Source organism: Schistocerca cancellata, unplaced genomic scaffold, assembly GCF_023864275.1.
Source record: "Schistocerca cancellata isolate TAMUIC-IGC-003103 unplaced genomic scaffold, iqSchCanc2.1 HiC_scaffold_713, whole genome shotgun sequence".
In the NCBI taxonomy this organism is placed as follows: Eukaryota; Metazoa; Arthropoda; class Insecta; order Orthoptera; family Acrididae; genus Schistocerca; species Schistocerca cancellata.
Genome location: NW_026046724.1, coordinates 158,936 through 182,746, shown reverse-complemented (window position 1 = coordinate 182,746; position 23,811 = coordinate 158,936). Strand labels below are relative to the sequence as shown.

Sequence of the window (23,811 nt, the reverse complement as noted above, 5' to 3'; positions counted from 1 at the left end):
ACCGCGTGCTGTGACGTAGCGGAGGAATGTCCTTACTTCGGCCGCACGTGGCTGGTGGCGCCCTGCTGGCTGGCCGGCCGGCTCGGCTGCGGACAACAAGCCACTGTGCTTAGAGGCTCCGGGTTGGAGTCCCCGGCACTGTCGGCACCAGAAGCGTTCTCGTAGTGTGGAGTGTACTCTATCCCGTACTGTCTTCTTCCCTGCTCCTCCTGGTGGCTCGTCCGCGGTGGACGGGCAGAACGGGCTGCAGTCCCCCAGCGTTAGTCGGCTTACCCGGATGTGACGGCGGATGCACAGGGCCTAGGCCCCGGTGGCGAGCGAGTCTGCCACGATGTCTGCTAATCCTGGGTCGACGATTGACAGCGGCAGCAGAGAGGACCAGAGCTGGTACTGTCCCCTCACGTCTGCTGCCGGATGGGCTGCCCTTACTGCAACATCTCCTTAATAAAGATTAACATGTCGCTCACTGAGCTGAGCACTACGCAGCGATCCAGTACACATCTAACTGCAAGTCTAACTGCGAGTGTGACTGCCTTGTTGCTATCAAAGCTGGCGTATTTAAAGGAAGCACGAGCGACGTCCTGACGTCATGCTCGTATTTAATGACCACATTCGTTCCACTTATACTGCTGATTCATGTGTCGTACTCGCCCCTTAGGTGTTCTTGTGACAGAGTTACGTGTTGTTGTGGCAGACTTACGCGAAGTTGTGAAATGCAGTACAGCTGACGCTTTATCTCTGTCTTGCACTCTACGAAAGTCTCCGTCTAACACAAACCCGCTTGCTAAGCAATTCTCTCTCGCCTGTTGTGCGTAACCAGGCCATTGCCCCTGCGTGATTACACATTCCGATATATGTGCAATACTCTCACCTCTTGGCTAACCTACTGCCTCTGGCTCTCGGCATAGGCAACGAAACTTTCACAATATTCCACGTTCCCAACTCTTTACTATTCCGTGACACTACACATCCCCCTCCTTTAAGAAAATTTGTTCCAAAGTTTATAATTCTGGACTTACTGGTTGTGCACGCCATGTTTCCTTATACTCTACAGGTATCTTACAACTACTCATTCAACACTGTCGAACTTTTCTTATCCGCTAATAATCTATTTACACTTAATACTGATTCCAATCTTACCATCGGTTATCTATGTATATCTATTTATATTACATTCCACTATTGCCGATCCATCCCATAGGTATTTGATGTACGGTTGTTATTTCAGAACGAGACATATTTTTCCGTATACAAAAGTAAGTTGCACAAATAAACACTAGAATTAAGATCATGCTAGTTGTTGACACACCAAATATAATTGTGTTTTGCTTATGTTTCTCCCGATATTGCTGCACATGCTGCAGTAGTTGATTAACTGAGATCTGCTATTTTTCTGAGATAATCAGGCTATCTGAAGATTGTAGCAATGTGGGATCCAAGGACTCGTTAATAAACGTTAGGTTCTGGCGAGGCAATATGTGTGGTGGTTCCTCTGGATAATACAAGATAGACTGTGTGACGTTAATCATTGTTGTACCTGTGAAAGTAGCTGGTAGATGAAAATGTTTCCCCACTATTTCACATCTAGTGCTATTAATCAATAACCCGCTGCCCTGCAATTCAAGCTTTGCTATATGAATCTACCATTTCTGTAACAAGTGGCAACTACGGTTTCTAGTTCGAATACAGAGTAAATCCAATGTTCCCCAATTTTCTGAAATTTCGGTCTCGGAAGTAACACCTTCTTTTGGCATTCTAAGTTCCCATATTCCCCAAGAACAATTGCATCTCACACGAATGATTGTGGGTTGCCACCACCTTTGCTGGACAAATAAACACACTTCCCCTGAAACAGTCTGTCAAATCTTCCATAGACATTACCACATGAGCACTCCTCTGTCTGGACACTAACAACACTTCTCGAGTTTGCACTTGCACCCACTTCCCAAGTGCACCCCATCTAATTGGATACGGGTGTACTGTATAACACTGGTACCGCGAATTGATACCTATCACTCGTAATTGCACTTCTACGTGTATACTCGCCTGATCCGTAATTACTCTCACTTTAGACATGCGATAGAATAACGGTAAATTCCGCTTCACCGGAGGCACGACATGATGCACTCCTTCCGAGAATTCTTTCTGCGCTTTCAGCAACATCTTCCAATTCGACACGCGCATCATCCACCCTGTCTGCTAATGCCCTCAATAAAGCTGCTACTTGTATTTTCCCGTCTATTCGGCTCAATATCGCCTGTATAGCCTCTATATCCTCATTCAACACTTTCCTGGTATTTGCTGCATACCGTTCCAGGTCTGACATCAACTCCCGCACTGTTCTAGTGACATTCAATATCCCCTGCTCCATGTTATCTATACGTGTCGTGTGCCAATCCACTTTCCACTTTGTTTCCTCTGCCAACTCCTGCACCTCACCCACCGTACTATTTAAGCTCCTTATATCTTCCTTGTCTGCGGTTCCAAACACTGTTTTCAACAATTTTCCCCCTGCATCCAACCATCCTCGTTTGCTGCGAACGAGCATTTGCGGGACCACTTCTGTTACTTGTTGCAGCTGCCTTCTCAGCTTTTCGTATGAGAGCTTCAATTCCTGATACTCGTTCCGTATGTCTTGAAAAACCCCTCCTTCTCCGTGGCCGCCTGTAGTGCTGTAAACCTATTCTGTAGTGTCCGTACATCATTCCTCACTTCCCATATATTATACGTGAACACAATTGTCCACCTGCGGCTTGACAATACCACATCTAATTGTCTTGCAAACAAAATTCCCTTATCTAGTGGCTGCACCTGCACCACCTCTTCTCTGCAACAGTGTAGCAGCACCAGACTGACGAAAAGTTTCCCGGGCCACATCCTGGCATGGCACCTGAAGGAAAAGGAAGTCATGTCAATCTCTCCCTTCCTTACCACGTCTAAAACACACAATGACAAGTAAATACTACACATACCCTATTACCTCATAACAATAAATACGACATGTTCCTCCCCGAGGATGCTTAATCTACTTACCCCTAGACCTAAGTGTGTAAGGAACGTTCCTCTGCTGTTCTTTTAGCCTCGGTACCCTCACACCCTTTGTTACTGCTAGAGGAATCTGTGGTAACGCATCCACTGCGCCCTTAAACGACTTAATCCTACTCACATGAACTACTGACGACTTGGTTGGTAACTGCAACTTTACGTTCACTGGAGACACTATTTCATTTACCTGATACGGTCTAGAATATTTCATCAAAAACTTCTTCGTTTTACCCTTCGGAACATAAGGATTAGCCAACAATACCCATTGACCAATTCTGTATTGCGGCAGTTTACCTGTTCTTTGTCCAATACTCTCTTGTTTCTCCAAAGCTTTAGTATTAGCACGCCGTACCCTTTGCCAAATCTCTCTCAATTTCTTGGCGAATTTCTTCACTGACTCATCCTGTGAACCTACCTGAGGTTTGAGCACATCAAATGGTGATGGCATTTTCTGACCATAAATTACCTCATACGGAGAGAGCCCCGTTCCTGTATGAACTTTCGCGTTATATGTGCTTGTCAACAGATTTAAATACAAGTCCCAATCCGTGTGTTCTGAATTTACGCAATGACTAATCATCTTAACTAACGTCCTATGAACCCGTTCTGTTCGTCAATTCGACTGAGGATGAAATGGGCTTGACCGCAATTTCTTAACTTTCAATAAACGGCATAACTGCTTCATCAGCTCCGACATAAAGTTACTACCCTGATCTGTAATTATAGTATCAGGCACACCATACTTCAGCAACCAGTTATTTACTAAGGCTTGAGCAACAGTGCTTGCCTTCTGATCTGGAATAGCTACCATTACCAGGTATCGGGAAAAATGATCTAATATTGTTAAGACGTATCGATTACCCGCTGGGGTCTTGTTAAATGCTCCGATTACGTCTAATCCAATGAATGCGAACAGACGAACAGTTTCAGGTAGTCTCTGTAACTGAATTTTCTGATGACTTACATCTGCTCTCTGCGCACACGGTATACAATTTTGCACATACTGCTCTACATCATTGCGACGTGTCTTCCACCAAAACCTTTCAGCTACTTGTCCATCAGTCATTCTTTTACCACCGTGACCCGACAATACATGGTCGTGCGCTTGTTTCAACACTTCCCTCAGCGACTCCGACGCGTAGTCCGCACTTCGTCTTCCTGCAAAGCAACCCATCCTGTATTTCAACCTGCGGTTGCGTTCGGAACAATTGACACTCTCTGTCAGTGGCTTGCGCCTTTATCCACTCCTTCTCACTTATGCCCACAACTTGTACAGCTGCTATTTTTCAAGTAAGCGCATCTGCATTCGTATGTTTTACCCCTTGTTTGTGAATTACCTCGCAGTCAAAGTCCCTTAGTTTCAGTGCACATCTCGTTAAACAACTTGAAGGATCTTTCAACCCCAACAACCACTTCAATGGTGCGTGATCTGTAATCACCTTGAACTTACGCCCATATAAATAACAGCGAAAATACAAGATACCGTAAATCACTGCTAACATTTCTTTCTCTGTAGTTGAATAATTCTTCTCTGCCTTATTCAGTTGCCTGGAAGCATAAGCCACTGTATGTTCCTGTCCATTAACCCTCTGAGAAAGAATACAACCTACAGCAATGTTACTAGCATCACAAGATAGTATGAACTCTTGCTCGAAATCAGGAAGTATCAACACTGGGTCTGATGTTAGTATCTGTTTGAGCTTCTCGAATGCCTCCTGACACTGTGCTGTCCATTCAAACTTAACACCTTTCTTTAACCATCTCGTTAATGGATGTGCGATTTCCGCGAACCTCTTTACATATCGTCTGTAGTAATTACATAAAGCGACATATTGCTGAATTTGTTTAGTGGTCTGTGGTACTGGAAAATCACGCACGGCCGACGTTAGACGAGGATCCATTCTTACCCCATCCTGACTGATAATGTGCCCAAGATAAGTCACTTACGTCTGAGCAGACTGACATTTCTCGACATTAAGCGTAAGATTTGCCGCTCTTAGCCTACTAAATATTTCGTTCAGTCGTTCCCCATGCTCTTCTATATTATGCAGAAAAGTAACAATATCATCGAGGTATGCCATAGCAATCTTAGGTTTCAGTCCCTGAAGCACACCATCTAACAGACGCTGGAAAGTAGCAGGAGCGTTTTTCAACCTAAATGGCATTCTGCGAAACTGAAAGTGACCAAGGCTTGTTGTAAAGGCCGTCTTCGGTCTATCCTCGGGACTTACTTCTATCTGATGGTACCCACTCTTTAGATGTAGTGTCGAAAAATATTTACACCGACCTAGGTTTTCCAATGTTTCCATGATGTTCGGAATTGGATACGCATCTCTTACAGTTCGTGCATTCAAAAAACGATAGTCACAACAAAATCTATACTTTTTAGTACCGTTCAATGACTTCTTAGGAACTACCACTATGTTGGCAGACCACGGGCTTTCACTGTCCTCTATAATACCGCCCCTTAGCTGTTGATTAATAAATTCTTCCACTAGTGGTTGTAGGTGTTTCGCTATCCTGTATGGTTTTCTATAGACCGGCGGACTATCGCCAGTCGGTATACGGTGCTGTGTAATAGGAGTTGCTGATAATGGACCTTACGAATTAAACAAATCTAAATACTCTAATAACAAAACTTGCATAGCTTTCCGATCACCATTCTCCAAATGACGAATCTTATCATGTAGTACAGATGCCTTGACGGTTTGCTTGATGTTATAATCACCTTGGGATTCACCTATATCCTCATTGTCGAGTATTTCCAAAGTCGCTACCACTAAATCCTTTGGGAGATCCACTTCATCTGCCCCAAAATTATCTACACTTGCCGGAATCATCAGTTCCCCATTTATATCCATTACACGCGCAACGCTCCTCCTAATAAAACAATGCATTTCATCCAATGCTTCATTGCTCTGCAGTGGCTCCACCACACATAGTCTCTGCTGTGGTACATCGGTACCTACTGACAACCAAACTAACTTCCCTGTACCCGAAGGCACTTCAACATGCGTAATCATCTTTAATGCCCTTGTACGCGGTTCAATTGGTGACATATTACCAACAGATGCACCTCACGAAGTAGAAACATTTACAGCTGTTGTACCCATTGAAAACAAGTTTCCACTAAGTTCAATTGTACGCTGTGAAAGATTAATTTTGGCATGGTGTTTATCGAGGAAGTCCAGTCCGAGAATCGCAGAATATCCTTGTCCCACAGTTTGCAACACTTCTATTTGCTCTCCGAACTCTACAGTTCCAATCTTAAAAACGAGCTGTGTTGTACCCAATGATTGCAACTCATTATTCCCTACTCCACGTAATCTATACCTAGGAGTACCTAGTCTTCTCCTACCCACGAGGTCTAGACTAGCAACAGATACATGTGCCCCTGTATCAATCAAAAACTTACATCTGTTATTCCTTACAACACCCATCAAGAAACAATCCGTCTCTGTACTAGTTTCCACCCTACTTCTGCTTACCGGCAATGTCTTCCGACGGACGAAACACTCCCGTTCCCGTTTAACGCTTTTTCCTGTTTATTCCCGTTACCATTCTGCTTACTACAACACTCATTTGCCTTGTGACCGTAGCTTTTACAAGCATAGCACTGCGGCTGTCTGCATTGAGCCTTCACGTGACCTTTCCTCCCACAACGGTAACAATTCCTCTCCGATGCAAAGATGCGTTTATCATTGCGAACCCTTGTTGCAATGTCTATCTCCTGCAGATGCATTGCAATACGCAGTGCTACAGCTAAGTCTCCAGGATTCTCCATCCTAACCCTACGAGAAAATTCTGCAGGAATTCCCCTGAGGAATACATCGAGGGCTCTGTTTTCTGCCTCTCGTAGTAACACACGATCCGCATCAGGATTACCCGATAATTCATAGGTCTGTGAATTAATTTTCCGTTATTACCTGAAAAAGACTCCACTGTCTCATTGACCGTCTGTGTCAAATTACCTAACTTCTCCCTAAAAAATCTTGCACTATTCTGCTTACGATATCTTTGTCGTAACCCATCTGCCAATTCTTCAAACATGCTCGCCTTACTAAGTGTCTCATGATACATCACGAACGTCTTAGCTTCCCCTGCAAGTCGCAAATTTGCCATACGTAACGTAGTTACGTCCGACCAATTGCTCATTGCAGCTGTTGCCAAAACATTGTTAATGAACTCTGTGGCATCTTCCGTTGTTTTACCCGAGAAAGGCGTGATCAGGTTAGCTACTGAAGGATATATTGCAAGGTTGGACATTGCTACTGACTTGCACTCACTCTATACAATGGTCTCAAATTCCAACACAGTGAAGTAAAACTCCTGGTATATGCACATCATATAGTGTTGCTGAGCGAAACTGAAGACGACATGTACAGATCTTTCAGGCACAGTGGGGCTTTTGACTAACCAAGAGAAAACCGAATATATGGAAATAGGTTGAGTCGTAAACCCAAATCCTTACTTTGAAATTGACCAGGATTCTAAATTCAGGAAAGCTCTCCAGTTTAAATACACTCCTGGAAATGGAAAAAAGAACACATTGACACTGGTGTGTCAGACCCACCATACTTGCTCCGGACACTGCGAGAGGGCTGTACAAGCAATGATCACACGCACGGCACAGCGGACACACCAGGAACCGCGGTGTTGGCCGTCGAATGGTGCTAGCTGCGCAGCATTTGTGCACCGCCGCCGTCAGTGTCAGCCAGTTTGCCATGGCATACGGAGCTCCATCGCAGTCTTTAACACTGGTAGCATGCCGCGACAGCGTGGACGTGAACCGTATGTGCAGTTGACGGACTTTGAGCGAGGGCGTATAGTGGGCATGCGGGAGGCCGGGTGGACGTACCGCCGAATTGCTCAACACGTGGGGCGTGAGGTCTCCACAGTACATCGATGTTGTCGCCAGTGGTCGGCGGAAGGTGCACGTGCCCGTCGACCTGGGACCGGACCGCAGTGACGCACGGATGCACGCCAAGACCGTAGGATCCTACACAGTGCCGTAGGGGACCGCACCGCCACTTCCCAGCAAATTAGGGACACTGTTGCTCCTGGGGTATCGGCGAGGACCAACCGCAACCGTCTCCATGAAGCTGGGCTACGGTCCCGCACACCGTTAGGCCGTCTTCCGCTCACGCCCCAACATCGTGCAGCCCGCCTCCAGTGGTGTCGCGACAGGCGTGAATGGAGGGACGAATGGAGACGTGTCGTCTTCAGCGATGACAGTCGCTTCTGCCTTGGTGCCAATGATGGTCGTATGCGTGTTTGGCGCCGTGCAGGTGAGCGCCACAATCAGGACTGCATACGACCGAGGCACACGGGGCCAACACCCGGCATCATGGTGTGGGGAGCGATCTCCTACACTGGCCGTACACCACTGGTGATCGTCGAGGGGACACTGAATAGTGCACGGTACATCCAAACCGTCATCGAACCCATCGTTCTACCATTCCTAGACCGGCAAGGGAACTTGCTGTTCCAACAGGACAATGCATGTCCGCGTGTATCCCGTGCCACCCAACGTGCTCTAGAAGGTGTAAGTCAACTACCCTGGCCAGCAAGATCTCCGTTTGCGACTCTTGCGCCGAACGCAAGGTCTCCATTTGCGTCATTAATTCTACATGACGTAACTTATGGTGCGCATTCTCTTCTAACAATTTTGAGACTTGCTCCGTCAGAGCAGCTATACTCACTTCAGTACTAACGGATCTAGTTTTCGGCATGATTTGTGCAAATAACCAACAACTCACTCTATACTGAATTTACTCCTCAGAACAATAACTACACTAGCTACTCAACTCCTTTGTCACAGTTGAGTACTACACACAAGAAGACAAACAAGACTCACAATGCAGAACTAAACAAAATTAATCCTTCCGCCTTGTTATTGCCCAGTGACACTCTATAATTGTGCGCTGCATGACCAAGCTGTCTACAAATTGAACATTCTACTGGTACAAACTTTGTGCATGGCTCCCCATGCCCCGTTAAATTACACACAGTACATCTGACTGGTACCAAGTATGTTTCACAACTGTTTCCGTTAAACTCAGATAAATCTGCTGTTTCCGCAGGTCTCACATAGTGCACTCCCAACAAAGAACGTGCATCCATACTTATTACAAAAATCGCCTTGTGCACTTACCACTACACCAAATCTGTAGGCAGTGGGCGCGAGGACTTCTGACACTAAATCTGTAGGCGCCCCAGTGGTCCCGGTCGCCTACTGTGGACTGGATGGCCGAGCGGTGACCTCTCCAGTTGTCAGGATGCTAGGAAATGGCTGTAGAAGCTCACTGATGTGGTTGGCATTGGTGGCGAGTGAGTCTGCCGCGATTTCTGCTAATCCTGGGTCGACGATTGACAGCGGCAGCAGAGAGGACCAGAGCTGGTACTGTCCCCTCACGTCTGCTGCCGAATGGGCTGCCCTTACTGCAACATCTCCTTAATAAAGATTAACATGTCGCTCACCGAGCTGAGCGCTACGCAGCGATCCAGTACACATCTAACTGCAAGTCTAACTGCGAGTGTGAGTGGCTTGTTGCTATCAAAGCTGGCGTATTTAAAAGAAGCACGAGCGATGTCCTGACGTCATGCTCGTTTGTAATGACCGCATTCGTTCCACTTATACTGCTGATTCATGTGTCGTACTCGCCCCTTAGGTGTTCTTGCGACAGAGTTACGTGTTGTTGTGGCAGACTTACGTGAAGTTGTGAAATGCAGTACAGCTGATGCTATACCTCTGTCTTGCACTCTACGAAAGTCTCCGTCTAACACAAACCCGCTTGCTAAGCAATTCTCCCTTGCCTGCTGTGTGTAACCAGGCCATTGCCCCTGCGTAATGACACATTCCAATATATGTGCAATCCTCCTACCTCCTACTGCCTCTGGCTCTCGGCATAGGCAACGAAACTTTGACAATATTCCACATTTCCAACTCTTTACTATTCTGCGACACTGTCTGTGGCCGACACTGTTGCTAAGCCAGATGTTGTCGCCTGTCTTCTTACAGAGGAAACCACTCAGCCTGCAAGATCCGGGCAGTTGCAGAGGGTGGCATTATTGGTAATTGTGAGCTCCAACGTTAGGCGCGTTATGGGGCCCCTTGGGGACTTAACGTTTTTCTTTGCCATGTAGGTCAGTTTCTTCATATCTCTGAAATTTGCTCAGAAGCTCTTATTTATTCTGTGGATTCAGGAGGATTGAGGTCCAAATTGCTGTCCAAATATCCACATTCATTTTTTCTATTGTTTTCTTAAATTCCACACTGGGGCTTAGTTCTCTTCAAAACCATGCCACCAGCTCCTTCTCCAATCCGAGCATGTGCTCTGTGTCTAACGGCTTTGTTGCCGATGGGGTATTAAAACTTAATTTTCTTTGTTTTCTCCATCTTCAAAACTTGCAATATTTTTGTTGATATCCTAATCGAATGCCCAGTAAACTTATTAGTATCGTATTTTGCTGAAATGAATTTGTAATATATTTGTATCGTGAGAATGCAGTTTCTCAAGGTGACATCCTGGTATGAAGGTTTCTTGATCTTTTTTGCTGCACCAAATCAGAATGAAACCTTAAGCTTTCAGCAATAACCTAAGTCACAACCACCACCATTGTTCATCATGAAAAGCTCAAGGTTATACTCTAGTTTGACACAATATATCTGTGTGTATGAAAATTCAGTCATATCCTGAATTTTACTCAGTTGTCCTAGATATTTTATGCAACATTTTGAAAAGTTTGAATTTGGTTTGAAAATAATATGGGAAGTGTAAACATAAAGAATGAATGAATTTATAAAAACACACACCCACTGTTGTTAATTCTAGGTGTGTAATAGTCGCAGGGGGCACAATGCAGCCTATTTCTGAATTCAGGAACCGCCTATTTCTGGCAGCAGGTGGTTCTCCAGAACGAGTGATGCAGTTTTCTTGTGGTCACATAATCCCACAAGAATCTATTTTGCCTATAGCTGTGACTTGTGGACCATCCGGTGCTGAGCTGGACTTTTCCTATCAGCATCGTGAGAAGCATAATCTGGTCAGTAATTTGAGTGTTTCCATTGCTCGTCTAAGTGGTGTAACTTTCTTTACACTTAACCTTACTCTTTTTTCCATCAGATGCAGGATCTTGGCCGTATTCTTGTGAATGTTTGCAATATAGTTCCAGCAGGTGTTGTCTGCTTTTTTCCCTCTTATGATTATGAAAGCAAAATATATGCATTTCTGAAAGAAAATGGGTTTATTGAAAAAATACAGCAGCGGAAACAGGTATGTGCTGCATACTGTTTGTTTAGTATGAATATTGTTATTAGCTGAACGAAAAATAGTAAAGAATTATGTCCTGACTTAGGTGTTTCGTGAGCCCAAGACTTCTGGTGCTATAGATAAAGTTCTAGATGACTACGCACTCTGCATAAAAAAAGCTTCCACAGGTGGTGGCAGGGGAGGAGCACTGATGTTAAGTGTTGTTGGTAAGTACTTAGCATAGAGCAGTGCTTTAAATGTTTTTTGACCGTGTGGCAATGACTGCTGGAATTCTATGTCTTTTGTAGCTTTAATTGGTTGGTGTTTGCCAAATATAAATTTATTGAACAAGCAAATTATCTGTATATGTGCAATTTGTGGTGTGCTTATTTTCTGAATGTTTATTGGAAAATAGTTGTGTAGTTGGCAACTGCGGCCTTGCTCTGTGGTGATTGTGGACAATTTTTAAAGTCTGTCCTTTGAATAACCAACTTGCCACTATGACATTAAAAGCTGATTGTATAAAGATTACTGACTGAGAGGCCAATTTTGACCTTAGTTCAGGAACTGAACTCTATTAAGGTCTCCACTGTATTGTACAACACAAATCTTGATCCCCCAAAGGACATTCACTGTTGATCTAAATTAGCACGACACATGCATGGTAACTCCACTAAAATCAGCTGTCAACTCGATTATCACACTTCGATCGCAGGTACAAAGTCAACATTGTAAAGGAAAGCACAGAAAGGAGTTGCTGTTGATTTTAATTCACAGGACAAATAGACTGGAAATATTTGAAAATGTAAGATTATTTTGAAAAAGAACAAGAAAGCATTCATTCATGACAAGGTATAATTTTAAGATGCACTTTACAATTATTACATTTTATCTCTCTGTATTTACATGTGCTGTGTAGACTGGAGCAAAACAGTGTCAAAACTTTTTAATGTTGAAATACATAAAACTGGAATCTGTAATTCTGTCAGCCACAATATATTCTTGTTTCCAACCCATACAATGACAATGCAGATTTTCATCTCCAAGTTATATGCATGGTGTATACATTTTAATACACTCTGATAAATTTATTTTCATAAATTTTTTGTGCAATAGGTAGTTTATAATATTATTTGTTACATTCTAGTTCAATACTTCTTCCAGGTAACTCCCCCTATTCTGTTGAGGAGTCCCTTGAAAAATTAAGCTGATTCCTGTGTTATATTGTTGATTGCATTTACATAAACTTATGGCTTTTCATTGTTTGGGTTCATAAACGTTTTATTTTATCTGCTGTTATGTTTATGTTGTAATTTCCTGAGATTTGCTCCTCAATTTGGTCCTACGAAACTAGACGTGTAAAATAAAAGTAAAATAAAATAATACAGATTTAAATAACATTGAAGATTGCATTTCATTCACAACGTCAGTAAACAAAGTGACAGTTGGAACTTCAAATAAAAATATTGTTCTCTTTGTTGATGACAATCAAAATGAAGACAAAAGAGAAGGTGTTTATGTTGTCTGGTAAGAATGTTTGTGTAAGTTAAATGGCTGCAGCACATCGCGTATTTTGAACTAAAAATAACCTCTAATTACAGGAAGATGCGCCACGTGCAAACCAGGGTTCTGTTATAGAACTGTTGTATCAGAACTGCGTCTCAATAAAAAATTAAAAGAAAAATCTTCATTGGAATTCCAATTTTACAGAAGAAGATTACAATGACTCACACACAAACATTAAATAAAAGTTCAGTGTTGCTTGGGAAACATGAAATAAGAATGGTAACATGGAAAATAGGTAGAGAAATTAAAGAACTGGAGCTAAAATAAATGAAAAAAGCAGGCTTTGCAGCTAACATTTTATTAATTTATTCCAAGTTTCTGCCTGTTTTTCCGTGGGATTGAGTTTTTGATCCTTCGCTGGTCATCAGGGTTCAATATGAAGCAGGACTCATCAGTCAACACAATTCTACTCCAATCAATGAGATTCCAGGCTGAGCATGTGTCTGGAGACACCCCGGGCAGTGGTGGCATACCAACCTGACTGTCGCTTGCCATACGGCCGACAACCAGTTGTGGTTGTCCGGGGCGCCATTTGTTTTCATAGGAGGACCCCTTTTTTTGTCATCCACAACACCCTTACAGCACAGCAGTATGTTGATATTCTACACCCTGTTTTATTACCCTTCATGGCAAGCTATGCTGAGCTTACATTTCAGCAAGATAATGCCCACTTGCACAGGGCAAGAGTTTCTACTGCTTGTCTTTGTGCATTACAAACCCTACCTTGGCCAGCAAGAGCACCAGATTTTCCCCCCTGCCCAAGTTGAGAAAATTTGGGGCATTAAGGCATTGTGGGCAGGACTCTCCAACCAGCTTGGGATTTTAATGATCGAATGCACTAATTGCATAGAATTTGGATAATATCCCTCAGGAGGACATGCAGCATCTCTATTAATCAATGTCAAGCCAAAAAACTGCTTGCTTAAGGGCAAAAAATGAACCGGTGCAGTAATAGAAAGTATGACATATTTGAATCTCCTTCAAATTGTGAAAGGCATAATAACTGAGCATTTTATTTGAACTTGTAGGTAGAATTAGTCAGTTTTGCAGATGATACAAGCATTAATTTGAAGGCAAGCGAAGAAGCAACAACAAGGGAAATAGTGAATATCTTAAGTTATTTAATTACACAAATGTGCAATCTTTCAACTTGAAAATTCAAGGACTGAAAGTAACTGCATGTTATTTAGCGGAAGAGGAAAATTGTGACTGTAGATTAATGTAGAGTAGTGGGTAGCAAGAGAACAGGACTGGGGGTGGTTGTTGGAGAAGAACTATTTGTGACTGAGGCCTGGAGAGTTGTGTTATCAAAGGATGCATTGAAAAGACAGTTTGCATAAATGTAATTAAGAAAGGGTAGGTGTTTTTTATTTATTTTTAATTTTTAAAGAGGGGTTGGCAGATCCAAAGAGCACGGGTTGTGAAGCAGCCATTGGGTGTTTGTCATGGCAATGCTATAGGCCATGCAAAAGATAGAGCTGGGGTTGTATACAACTTGACTGCTTTCACAGGTGACCTGCGAAGCACAAAATGCTCGATTTCAATGTCTGCTTCACAACCTGTGCCATTTGGATCCTTCCACACAACACCAACTTCTCTGAATTCCATAGAGGGAATTCTTCCTTAAAACATGTCCTCCTGTGCCCTTTATAACGAATCCCCCTGCATGCACCATTGGAGGCTTGGCGGTGCCATATATCTGTCTCATTGCCTCCTGGCTGTCAGCTCCCCATTCTCTTAACCCTTCCTCCTCTTCCTCTCAATTTCTTTCTCCTCTCAGCCACTCCACTTGACACAACCCACACCTCAGTCAGCCTGAAATGCTGGGACAATGTAGCCGAGCATATGTTTGTGTTGTATTAGCTCTGTTGGTCATTGTCCAAAGCTCAGTAGCATTTTCAGTCTAGTTAAAGTGACTGTTGACATCTCAATGATGCAACTATATGGTACAGAGCTACCTTAACTCCTTGCATTATTTGTATGCCACCTTTTATAATAAAAAATAATAAATACAGCAAAAATATTGAGGTTCTTGGGTGTGGATGTTGAAAAGTTAAACTGAAAAATGTGTATTATAGCCCCGCCTTTATTTTTTTTTCCCCCATGAGAGTAATTGCAAACTGTGGGGTTGTAGACATCAATAAGGTAACACAATATCAATCACAGATTTCCTATGGGGTAACACCATGGGTAACTCCTCACTTAACTAAAAAGTGCTGACCATACAAAAGAAAGCTTGTGGAATTGTGTATATAGTTTTTGCCCTTAACACATTGTAGACATCTGTTTATTGGGAATACTAACCACAGCTTCACAGTACCTTTATTCACTAATTAAATTATTCTTCAGTGATCAGTTGCATTATGAGAATAATAGAGATATCATAGTTGCCACAAATTCTGGAAATCAGGGAATATCATGGAATTTAAAACATGTCAGGGAAAATCAGGAAAATGGGAAAAAACACAGGAAAATCTCATTTTTGTCTCAGTAGATGAAATGGTTTGTTTACTGAGATGTCATGCGTCGTCGCTGGCTGGACGCAGCTGAGTATGTACACTGCTTCCCTAATCCCTCGTTCCTACCATTCCCCTCAACTTGCAGTCAGTGCTGCCACCACTTATTGCCTCTCTAGCAGCTGCCGACGAGAGGCAGTGAGACATGAGGAGTGGTATGTTTGGATCTGATTCTCAAAGACTGTAGATGCAATGGCCGGAGGTGGTGATCGTTTGTGCATGAGTTGTGTCTGAGTGATTATGTGAAAGTGTGTGTTCTCTCATTTTCTGATAAAGGCTGCGACTGAAAATTTAGTTGTGAGAGTGTGATTGTCTTTTCTACATGCCCGTCTGCGGCTCAGAGATCATTTTCATGGTGAGTTGCTACCTACCCTCATTAATATTTATTCTCAGAGGATTCTCACAAGTTATCTGTTTCAAAGCTTGATTAGATTAGATTAATACTTGTTCCATAGATCATGAATACGATACTTCGTAATGATGTGGAACGTGTGAGGTTAATAAAAGATGTCTGTACAAGATGTTACATTACACAAAATATTGCATGACACTAATGTTTAAGTTTTTTTGTTTTTTGTTTTTTTCCCCTAATTTATATCTAAAAATTCAGTCAATGAGTAGAAGGAGTTGTCATCTAGAAATTCTTTTAATTTATTTTTAAATGTTAGTTGGCTATCTGTCAGGCTTTTGATGCTGTTTGGTAGGTGACCAAAGACTTTTGTGGCAGCATAATCTACCCCTTTCTGTGCCAAAGTAAGATTTAACCCTGCATAGTGAAGATCATCCTTTCTCCTGGTGTTATAGCTATGCACACTACTATTACTTTTGAACTGGGTTGGATTATTAACAACAAATTTCATGAGTGAATATACATACTGTGAGGATCCCTAGATCGTTAAATAGATGTCTGCAGGATGACCGTGGGTGGGCTCCAGCAATTATTCTGATTACACGTTTTTGAGCAATGAATACTTATCTACTCAACGATGAATTAACCCAGAATATGATGCCATATGAAAGCAGTGAATGAAAGTAGGCATAGTAAGCTAATTTACTGAGATTCTTATCACCAAAATTTGCAATAACCCTAATAGCATACGTAGCTGAACTCAGATGTTTCAGCAGACCATCAATGTGTTGCTTCCAGTTTAACCTCTCATCAATGGACACACCTAAAAATTTTGAAAATTCTACCTTAGCTACAGACTTCTGTTCAAAGTCTATATTTATTACTGGAGTTGTGCCATTTACTGTACGGAACTGTATATACTGCGTTTTATCAAAATTTAAAGAGAGTCCGTTTGCTGAGAACCACTCAATAATTTTGTGAAAAACATAATTTACAATTACATCACTTAGTTCTTGGTTTTTGGATGTTATTACTATACTTGTATCATCAGCAAAAAGAACTAACTTTGCATCTTCATTAATGTGGAATGGTAAGTCATTAATGTATATCAAGAACAGTAAAAGACCTAAGACCGAACCCTGTGGGACCCCGTACTTGATAGCCCCCAGTTTGAGGAATCAGCTGTTGTTTTACCATTACATGAACCACTTATTTCAACTTTCTGCATTCTTCCAGTTAAGTATGAATTAAACCATTTGTGCACTGCCCCACTCAAACTATAATGATTTAGCTTATCTAAAAGAATTCCGTGATTTACACAATCAAAGGCCTTCGAGAGACCACAAAAAATACCAATGGGTGATGTCCGGTTATTCAGAGCATTTAATATTTGATCAGTGAAAGCATATATAGCATTTTCTGTTGAAAAGCCTTTCTGAATACCAAACTGACATTTTCTTAGTACTTTATTTTTACAAATATGGGAGGCTACTCTTGAATACATTACTTTCTCAAAATTTTTTGATAGAGCTGTCAGAAGAGAGATTGGGCGGTAGTTGCTGACATCTGACGTATCCCCCTTTTTATGCAATGGTTTTACAATGGCATATTTCAGTCTATCGGGGAGAAAACACCCTGCTCCAAAGAGCTATTACATATGTGGCTGAGAATCCTACTTATCTGTGGGGAACAAGCTTTAAGTACCTTGCTGGAAATGCCATCAATTCCGTAAGAGCTTTTACTTTTCAGTGAGTTTATTATTTTACTGATTTCAGAGGGAGAGGTTGGTGGAATTACAGTTGTTTCAAACTGCACAGGTATGGCCTCTTCTATTAGTAGCCTTGCCTCTTCTAGTGAAGATGTAGATCCTATTTTCTCCACAACATTTAAAAAATGATTATTGAAAATATTTTCAATTTCTGATTGTTTGTTAGTACACTTGTCATTCAGTTTTATGGCACTAAAGTCTTCCTGTGCTCTTGGTTGCCCTGTTTCACTTTCAATAATATTCCAAATTGCTTTAATTTTATTATCAGAGTTACTGATCTCAGACATGATACACATGCTTCTGGACTTTTTAATAACTTTTCTTAGTACCACACAATAGTTTTTATAATATTGAACAATTTCGGGGTCAGTACTCCCTCTTGCTGTTATATACAGTTCTCTTTTACGGTTGCAAGAAATTCTTATTCCTTTAGTTAGCCAAGGTATTTTATATGTTTTCTTGGAATTATGTTTAACTATTTTCTTGGGAAAACAATTTTCAAATACCCTTAAAAATGTATCATGAAATAAGTTATATTTCAAGTTTGCATCGGGTTCCTTATACACTTCATCCCAGTCTAGCTGCTGTAGGCTTTCCCTAAAGTTGGCAATATTTATATTGTTAATTGAACGCACTGCTTTGAAAGTCTGATTTGATCTACTGCATGGAGCTATGTCATGTACTGTAACTAGCTGTGCACCATGATCTGAAAGACCATTCTCAACAGGATAAGCATTTATGTCCTTAAACTTATCTTGGTCTATAAAAAAATTATCTATCAATCTACTGCTGTTCTTTGTTATCCGAGTAGGAAAATCAATGACTGAGCTCAAATTGAAAGAACTGAGTAATACTACAAGGTCATTCTTCCTATTACACTCTTTCAGGGAATCAACATTGAAATCCCCACAAATGATAATTTGCTTCCCCCTGTCTGACAGATAGCACAACAAGGCATCCAAGTTTTCTAGAAATAGCTGGAAATTCCCTGAGGGGGACCTATACACTGTTACAATTATGAAAGTGAAAGTGCCATCATTTAGTTTAAGTTCAGTGGCACATGCTTCCATATGTTGCTCTACACAAAATTTTTTAGTTTCTATATTTTTTACACTGTAGAAGCTTTTGACATATATGGCAACTCCTCCGCTCATCATATTATATCTACTTACATGTGCAGCGAATTTGTACCCATTGATGCTAACATTTTGCATATCAGTGACAATGTGGTGCTCAGAAAGGGATAGTACATCTATTACATTCTCAGTTTCTATATCTTCTAAACAAAGCAGAAGCTCATCAGTTTTATTCTTCAATCCCCCAATATTTTGTTGAAATATACTAACATTATTTTTCACTTTACTTTTGTGAGAATCTTGAACTTTTTTAACATCTTTAGTACTTGCCTGGCTGAGTTTCCCACTGGACACTGATCTCACACTAAAAAAGAGTTTCCACCATGAGATGTAGTTCCTCCCCCCTTTAAATTTCCTGCTATCAGCCCAGCCAGTTTACCCTTCACTGCAGTTTCATTTCATCAACATACTGTCTGTGACTCGTGATTAGCTGGTCACATGAGTGGACTTCCACGACAGGCCAAAACTGCAGATCATTTCTCTAATGGATCAGTACGCTGATCTGAAGCCCGTCATTTCCCACCAGTGTGTAGACCCTGCCCGTTGTATTTAGTCTCACCAGTCTGCCTACAGGCTAGGTCTGTTTGTGTGTGATGTAATGCGGCAGATTTTTGTCTTGGGCACAGGATTGCGGTGCTTCGTGGCAGGCCAGAGGCCACGGGCAATAGATTTCAGGAATTGCGACTGTCTCACTGCAATTACATTATACAATGTAGCATTTTATAGGCAGTTTATTTATTCTAGTACATTCTGGCAACAAAACACCCAGTCCACAAGCAGAGAAAATGTCGAGCCAGGCTGGGAATCAAACCCAGACCCACTGCATGGTAGGCAAACACGTTACTGCTGAGCTAAGCAGGCAGACATACAATACCACTAAAATAGTAGGCATAACACAGTGTGTAATAACTGACAATAACGAACATAGTAGAACCAACATTTTATTGGCAGTCACCTGTAGTGTTGATTTATACAACTCTTCCCCGCCTAATACACTTCTTTCAAGAGACCTAATTTTCTCTGAGGTTATTTCTGAAATCAGTGAAGGTATTTTAAATCTGTCTTGTGACTCCAAGGAAATGAGTATTTTTGTGACCAAATGTATTTTGTTTTATTGAAATAAAAGAACAACAGTGGTCTTAATGAAACACATATACCATTTGGCGTGCTTTCTCCATCTAAATACAGTTCACTACAAAATACGTTGATGTTAGTATGTGATACAGTGCATCTTGCAACGCGAAACACTTTGACTCCCATGGTTATGGAAGCACCCACCATACGAGCAGCAGTAATCTGCTGACATTCAAATTCACTTAGCTCCTACATAATGCACTCAAACAAAGAACACTGTTCTGCACTCCCCCACCCTAAAAAAGGGAAAAACAAGTGTTAAGGACATTGCACAGGTGCCATTTGTGGTCAAACACAACAACCCAACCTGCAGACTGGTGTAGCATGCTTGCATTACTCGCACTGTTTTCATATTTTGATCCACCCCCTTTTACTTCTCCTGTTACTCATAAATAAATCTTCATGTATTTCACATATAAAAGAATTTAAATTTTTGAATGGGAATAAGGAAGATTCTGTTTCATTATCATGGACTGACTGACTGTATGTGCAATTATCAAGATGGCTGTACTCATGGTCAAAATTGTTGTTGTCAAGAGTGCAAGAGTACAGTACTTGATGCAAGGTCACATAAGCCTTATCTCAGGCATACAATGATGTCTGCTATCAAGGCTTGCCAACATAAGTTACAGAAAAAGAATGAGTTTCTTCATATAATGGCATAACATAGAGCATTTTGATTACAGTTCTTGTAAGTTATTTGGCAGTGTTTTAGTCTAAAGGACTGTGCAGAGTAAAAACCAAATACACAAAATGTGTCGAGTGACAAGAATATGATTTCAGGATGTAATAGTAAGATGCTAAGTAAAATCCTCATACTATTGCCATCAAATAATGGAAGGCATTAAAGTAACCACTCACCACATAGTTGAGCTGCTGGGTGGTTGACAGGCACATAAACGAGATTGAAAATTTTGTTGAGCTTTTGAACTATGATGTTATTTAGAGGTAACTGAAGTGTGAAACACCCCCCCCCCCCTAGTGGCACGTGCGCGGCACACACACACACACACACACACACACACACACACACACACACACACACACACACACACACACACACACACACACACACGCACGCAGAGAGAGAGAGAGAGGGAGAATTTTGTGGTTTTATTTATTTGAACTATAACTGGAACTTCCTCGCTTCATTTGCATAAACTGTGTTTAACATGAATTCAAACTGAAATACAAATATCTCATTGTACCTTTCTGAAAAATATAAACCTATCAGAGGTACCTGCCCAAATACTGTGGAATGATGTTTCAAAGACTTATCACCTTATTTCATGGAATTACCTGTGTAATGGGTAATGAGTATTTTTCTGGTGGCTGATGTGCAAACCACTGTAAATTGAGTAATAAACCAACCCAACTGTATTTACACATGTCTGTGATGTGTCTATCAGTTTTGCATGAAAAGGAAATGTCAGGATACAATGCCAACAGCATTCATAAGAAATCTCCCCCAGAGCTGTGCCAGTGTCACAGCTTAAGAACTGGTTCCTTACGTAAAATTAAAGGCAAATTCTGGACGCTGACAGTCATAGAAGCCCTATGTCAACCACCTGGCATAAGTGTATGATCAGCAATGAACTGTTTGTATGATTATAATTTTTGAGAATCTGCTTTTAACTTTGCGTAAGATTACTAGACACCTAAGTCGTGATATGGGTACACCTCTATGGGGATTTCTAATGAAGACTGCTGGCCGTGTAACCTGATGATGATCTTTGGAATGAAACTGATTGTGGCATAATAAATGTATATCGTTACAGTGTATTGATATAGCCTAAACAAAAATTAGATGTGAAACTCAAGGTAATCGAGATCATTTGCGAACCACTGTGATTCTGAACATACTGATCATTATATATCATATATACTTCTTGTCCAACAGGCATTAAAACCTCTTTGTTTCTTCAGATGATAAATCTAGAAAGATTCAAAGGATGTCTCACATACGTTATTTATGATAGTTGATCTCTTTCAGGTGGAAAATTGAGTGAAGGGCTGAATTTTAATGATGATTTGGGACGCTGCGTCATTGTTGTTGGTCTGCCCTACCCAAACATCAAATCGCCTGAAATGCAAGAGAAAATGATTTACCTTGACACTAATGAGGTATGCCTTTATTTTTTTCTGCAGGTTATTTACAATATTTCATTTAATACTGTTGTTTTACATCACAATAAAAATTTTAATTTGTATTTAGAGCTGTATCATCTCACTATGTTACCTGTAAGTGTAGAAACTACTGTTATTTTTATGTATAAAGAAAGAAAAAAATAGCTTGGGTAATTGATACATTGACATACATTGTCATTTACTTAGCTTTTGATTAATCTTGCCAAAAGCACGAAAAAAAAGAAAATGAAGATAAAATTTATAAATAGTTGTTGCAGATTTTTTTTTATATCTGACACAAAAATATAAAATGCCTCTACAATCTATGGTACAAGTTAGAAGGTCATCATTTTTACAATTATTCGTATAAAATATTTCACTACTGGAATAAACAGGCATCATGAAACTTCTTCACACACTAAAACAGAATGCTAGATGACTGGAATTTTATTTTTCGTGTATAGTCCTCTTACCATTGAGCTATTCCAGTCTGCTTTATGACCTGCACTCCCAGCTTCACTTCAGTAATACTTCTTTTCTACTGTGCAAACTTCAGAGAAGTTCTCCTGCATACTTTGTGGGATTAACACTCCTGGAAGAAAGGACATTGTAGAGAGAGATTAAATGTAGTACAGGGGAATTTCATTTCCCACACAATTGGAATGGTTGTGGCCATGACTGAATGACACTCCAGTGTACACTCACTGTAAACAATCTACTCGATCAGTTTCCGCAACTGATTTAACAATAGTAATTAACAAGTTTTAAAATAATAGTAATATCACATCTCAATAGTGCTAATGTTTGTAAGAACTTAATGGGAGAATCTTTTATTTCAGAAAATATTTGTTGCAAATTGTGATTGCCACTAACACACTGAACTCCTTCCGACTCAGGGCAAGGGTGCTGGTCGGGAGTACTACGAGAGCCTGTGCATGAAGGCCGTCAACCAGAGTGTGGGGCGGTCAGTACGGCACCGTGGTGACTATGCAGCTGTGCTATTGCTGGACCGACGCTATGGCAGTGGCCATGTGCAGGGTGGTCTGCCGGCCTGGGTGAGGGTGGTGCTGCAGACTAGTGACCGATTTGGCCATGTGCTCTCACAGCTATGTAAGGTGAGTTTTAGTGGATCCTTCAAGAAGAGCCTTATTTCTGAGGCCTAAATAGTTGAAGTGAGACAAAAAGCTTGTGGTTTACAAGTAGTAGCGAGGTGTGATAAGTGGACCATTGTGCACTTGTTATTCATGCTTAGAGGTCTTATTTGAAATGTGGAAGAGACACTGCTGCCACTAGTGAATATACCGGGTGAAACCAGCTGTAATTTGTAGCTTGTGTCACACGAATTATGCCTGCCGCCTGGTTTCTAGCACATCCTCAGTTCCTTTAGAGAGATGGCTCGATCGTTGAAGATAGCTAACCACACATACGAGGTGGAAGCACTTCTTCTGTTTGCTGTGTTGTACCCAGAATCAACTGCAGTCCTCTGGTTTGGAGCTGAGAGGTGATTCTGTTACAATCCCATGTGCATATTTCTTTACCTTTGGTCTTGCGTGGAGAATTGTAGGATGCCCCATCACTAGGTGAGGTGTGCACTACACAAAAGCAGCAGCTGCTCGCTACATGGGTAGCAGAGAGCAAGCGACGTCCACAAGAACTTTCTTTTTACCCCTCAGTGTTTAATTACCTGCAGTAATCAGAGAAAAATATGCACTTCGCTCTTGGAGGAGACCTTATGTCTTTGAATGACCAGAAAGAACAAAATACTAATGTCTTCCGATGCCCTGCAGATTCCAAACCCACCACTTCATTCCTCGTACACCTGCCCAACTACATCCTAACTTATAACTACTTCACCTTCAGAGGGAAGGTACACAGGCAAATTCATAGCAGAGCCATGGGCCACCTAGAGGAAACATTC

The 23,811-nt window shown here is 41.4% G+C and overlaps 1 protein-coding gene across 1 annotated transcript in view; it reads left to right on the top strand.

Moving 5' to 3' along the window:
* The window catches only part of LOC126141457 (ATP-dependent DNA helicase DDX11-like), a gene marked incomplete at its 5' end in the record, with an annotated part of 63,974 nt that overhangs the window by 20,182 nt on the left and 19,981 nt on the right, over positions 1–23,811 (top strand). Inside the window, 5 exons of the mRNA XM_049915247.1 lie at positions 10,881–11,091; positions 11,172–11,321; positions 11,404–11,524; positions 21,760–21,890; positions 22,790–23,008. Coding sequence (XP_049771204.1) covers positions 10,881–11,091; positions 11,172–11,321; positions 11,404–11,524; positions 21,760–21,890; positions 22,790–23,008 — 832 coding nt within the window. The remainder of the gene's footprint in view (positions 1–10,880; positions 11,092–11,171; positions 11,322–11,403; positions 11,525–21,759; positions 21,891–22,789; positions 23,009–23,811) is intronic.